The 3,908-nt window shown below is 39.8% G+C and overlaps 1 protein-coding gene across 3 annotated transcripts in view; it reads right to left on the reverse strand.

The window, feature by feature from the left end:
* The window catches only part of MTUS1 (microtubule associated tumor suppressor 1), a 100,404-nt gene that overhangs the window by 34,136 nt on the left and 62,360 nt on the right, over positions 1-3,908 (reverse strand). For all 3 annotated transcript variants that reach the window (XM_015565282.1, XM_015565287.1, XM_015565291.1), the window contains one exon: positions 1,760-1,974. In XM_015565282.1, coding sequence (XP_015420768.1) covers positions 1,760-1,974 — 215 coding nt within the window. The remainder of the gene's footprint in view (positions 1-1,759; positions 1,975-3,908) is intronic.

Here is a 3,908-nt window from a genome sequence, read left to right on the forward strand (position 1 = left end):
GAGTGAAAGGGAGGGAGAAGGAGAGAGAAAGAGAGAGAAAAGGAAACATCGATGTGGGAGAGACACATCGATTGATTGCCTCCTGCAATCGCCCCGACAGGACTGGGAATGGAACCTGCAACCCAGGCATGTGTCCTAACTGGGAATTGAACCAGCACACAGGTCAATGCTCAACCAGTTAGCCATGCTGGCCAGACTATACTTTTAAATTTATACTGAATTAAGTCTAGCAAATGTGTGTATTCACCATTCAAGGAGAGTAAACAAACGTACATAGCCGGGGCACAACTTGGCCCATGTGGGAACATTCAGCCAGCCTGTGTTAAAACTGGCTCGAAGACATGAGTAGTGGGGTGTGGGGGGCACTGGGGGGATAAGGACACATATATAATACCTTAATAAAGGGGGGGGGGCGGTTGAGCCTGGACTCATGAACCAGGAGGCCATGGTTTGATTCCTGGTAGGGCACATGCCTGGGTTTCAGGCTCCATCCCTAGTAGGGGGTGTGCACGAGGCAGGCAATTGATAATTCTCTCTTATCACTGATGTTTCTATCTCTTTATCCCCCGCTTCCTTCCTCTCTGAAACCAATTTTAAAAAATTTAAAAACAAAACAAAACTGCTGCAGAAAGTCAAGCCACGAGACAATAGAACCAATTACCTCGAGATGGGGTGTGATCATGTGCTAATCATTCACGGAACACTGTTTTCGAGTGGTGACTGCTGGGTTTAAGTATGTACACTATAGTTGTAGATATGTAATATTTACTTATGTTGGTGAAATTACTACAGTATTTTTTTCAACATATGGCCTATTTGCTAAAGTTTTTTAAAAATAACAGTGAATTGCCCGACAGTGTTGCTCAGTGGTTGAGCATTGACCTATGAACCACAGTCACGGTTCGGTTCCAGGTCAGGACACATGCCTTGGTTGTGGGCTCGATCCCAGAGTGGGGCGTGCACGAGGCAGCTGATTGATGATTCTCTCTCAACATTGATGTTTCTATTTCTCTCTCCCTTTCCCTTCCTCTCTGAAATCAATAAAAATATATTTAAAAAATAATAATAACAGTGAATTAATAACAATAAAAAAAACCCTGTTAATGAATTATAAGCAAATCTTGGTTAAAAGCATTTTAAAATTAACAGGTTGAATCTCGGAGGGAAGACAAGGACGGGTGTGTGGGTAGGGAGTGATTAACCAAAGAACTTATATGCACATATGCATAACCTATGGACACAGACAATGATGTGGTGAAGTTGGATGCAGGGTGGAGCAGGTCAATGTGGGAAAAAGGAAGGACATCTCTAATACTTCAAAAATAAAGATACATTTTCAAAAAATTAACACGGTATTAATTTTCACATATGACATGTGGGCTGGAAATTTTGTCTGTTCGATCCAAAGTCTGTTAAATCAAGGTCCACAAAGTCAAGGGTTTACTGTATAGTCTGGAGGTGCACCGGCGTATCACAGGCAAATATCTTTTCACGATCGATTGTTGGTCTACGAGACTATCTAGAGATAGAAATATTTCACCCCCAATTCCTAAAGAGTGACTCAGGCATCAAGTGAGTGGCAAAAGCATAATTGGATGAATTATATCTGGTTTTACCAATCATCAATGTAAAGATATTCACAAAACAACCCACGAACACTGCTCCCCTTCTCCCCCCACATCCCCCTGCCATCCTGGTCCCCCACTTCAGGGGAAAAGACTGCGGAGGGGGGGGTGGGGGCGAGGGCACATATCCTTACCTCAGACAGTAGGTGCTGAATCACAACGGTTAATGCTTCAAACTTGGCATTCCCGCAGGAAACAAGCTGCTTAAGGTGCAGGATAAACCGACTCTGCTTCTCCGATTTGGTTTTATACTGAGCCAACTCGAGTGTTTTCTCAGAGGAGAGCACATCTGGAGACGTCTGAGTTTGGATGCATAAACTCCTGGGAGTCTTTTGTCTGCCGTTTTCAACTGCAAAAGGAATTAGTAAGAGGTAGTGACATATATGATTGTGATTTCTAGAATAAGCACCATATGCATTCAGATACAACGAGAGAAGCCACAGAAATGCATGTAAGTTGTGTTTACATAAGGAAAGCATATGAATGAGAACTGGAATGAATCGCATATCTAGATGTTCAGAATTCATGAACACAGACAATGGCTTTCATTGTGACTTTAAAAGCTCTCTATGGGGCAGAGAAGTTATCTACATGAAGCAACCCAGAAACAGAAAAACTGTGTGCAAAATCATGTTGATTTCGTAGCTTCTAATTTCCTAGGTACACTGGCACCGAAACCTGACTATCACTGTTAGTCTGACTCTATATTCTGGTCACATACGCCCGAAAGAAAAACACAAATTATTGGACTTTAAATGCCTTCCCCTCCCCCTACACATTTTTTACGATCTTCCCGCCCTTTCCCTGCTGCTGGCCTGGTCATTACAAAGATTTATATCGAAGATGAGTCACTTCCTAGTCTCTAAAGAATCAACGTGTACATTTAAAATCCACTCACATTTTGTCCCTTATCTTTAAATTCACTGTTAAGAGTACTAGACTCTTGACTATGCTATTTCATTTTCTATCAAATACAAGCTTTGCTGGTTTTTCCCCTTCCAACTAGTAGTAATAGCTATAAATACCCTGTTTAAAGCGCATGTTACTACTCGCCACGCCGAGTGATGACTCACTTTGTGTGCCAGGGGGCCCTGGGAATTACTCTTCTCTATTTTAAATGAAAACCTGTTCAGTTTAGGAGCCATTCCAAATGTCTCCGTCACTTTAAGTATCAAACAGATTGGGAAAGCAGGAGACAAGCTGTTTCGCTTCTTGAGACAAGTAGGCCAAATACTCAAAACAAATCTAAATCTAAAAAATTAAAAAGCTACCAGAAAATGTAAAAAACCTCACATGTTTCCTTGTTCTCACAGGCATTTGCTGTGGCATCCACATTCTGTGGTAACCAAGGCAATTTTATAAACTAATTATTTTCTCTAATTTTTCAGGGAAAGGAAAACTACAGTGATTTCTTGAAGGGAAATAAACAAAGAAACCTCAGTATTTGTGATCCAAGAACCAATGGCCAAAAACAGAAAATAAAAAAATAAAAAAGGCATTCATTTTCTATGGCTGCTTTCCATAGTTAAACAACTCGTATCTGTACTCATGCTTGATAATTCTCAGTTCTAAAATGACTGAAATATCTGTTGTGTTTGCAAATTACTAGAAAAGAGGGGGAAAGTGTTTCTCCAGGATTCTTTATTAGTCATCATTAATCGTTGTCTGTCAATAATTGCCAATTCCCCAGATGGAGAAAGTAACTGAATTAATAGTCGTAATATGAAAGTCCTGAAGGAAGAACAACTTTATCAAGTCACTATATTCATGAAAAAAGATCTAAATATTTTTAAATTATGACAAAGTATCTGAGCTTTGTATTCCTTTATTTCATCGTTTCCTAAAATGTTCTTAGAACTTTTCTTTTTCCTATACATATAATAATAATTACATCATGTTTTACTGTTCATAGAGGGTCTCGCTTTCCTCTCTTTCCATTCTCCCCGTCACCCTTGGTAGGGAAGGTGATATTCAGAGATGAGGGCCTTGCCCAGGTGTAGACAGGCAGCTTCTATGGGACAGATTCAAGGTCAGGACCTAGGTCTCCGAAGTCAAGTCTCTACTATTCCCATACATTTTGGAAAGGGAATATGGGGTGGAAATGTAATGTATTTCATCACTAAAACAAATATGTATGCAATAACCTTGATAAGATGTTACTTTAATACATTCAAGCCCATTATCTGAGAACTCTTCATTTCAATAAACTTACATATAAACATCGATTTCATACAGTGTTTTTTGTTTTTTACACAAAACCAAAAACAAAACAACAACAAAACA

Source organism: Myotis davidii, unplaced genomic scaffold (genome assembly GCF_000327345.1).
Source record: "Myotis davidii unplaced genomic scaffold, ASM32734v1 scaffold71, whole genome shotgun sequence".
In the NCBI taxonomy this organism is placed as follows: Eukaryota; Metazoa; Chordata; class Mammalia; order Chiroptera; family Vespertilionidae; genus Myotis; species Myotis davidii.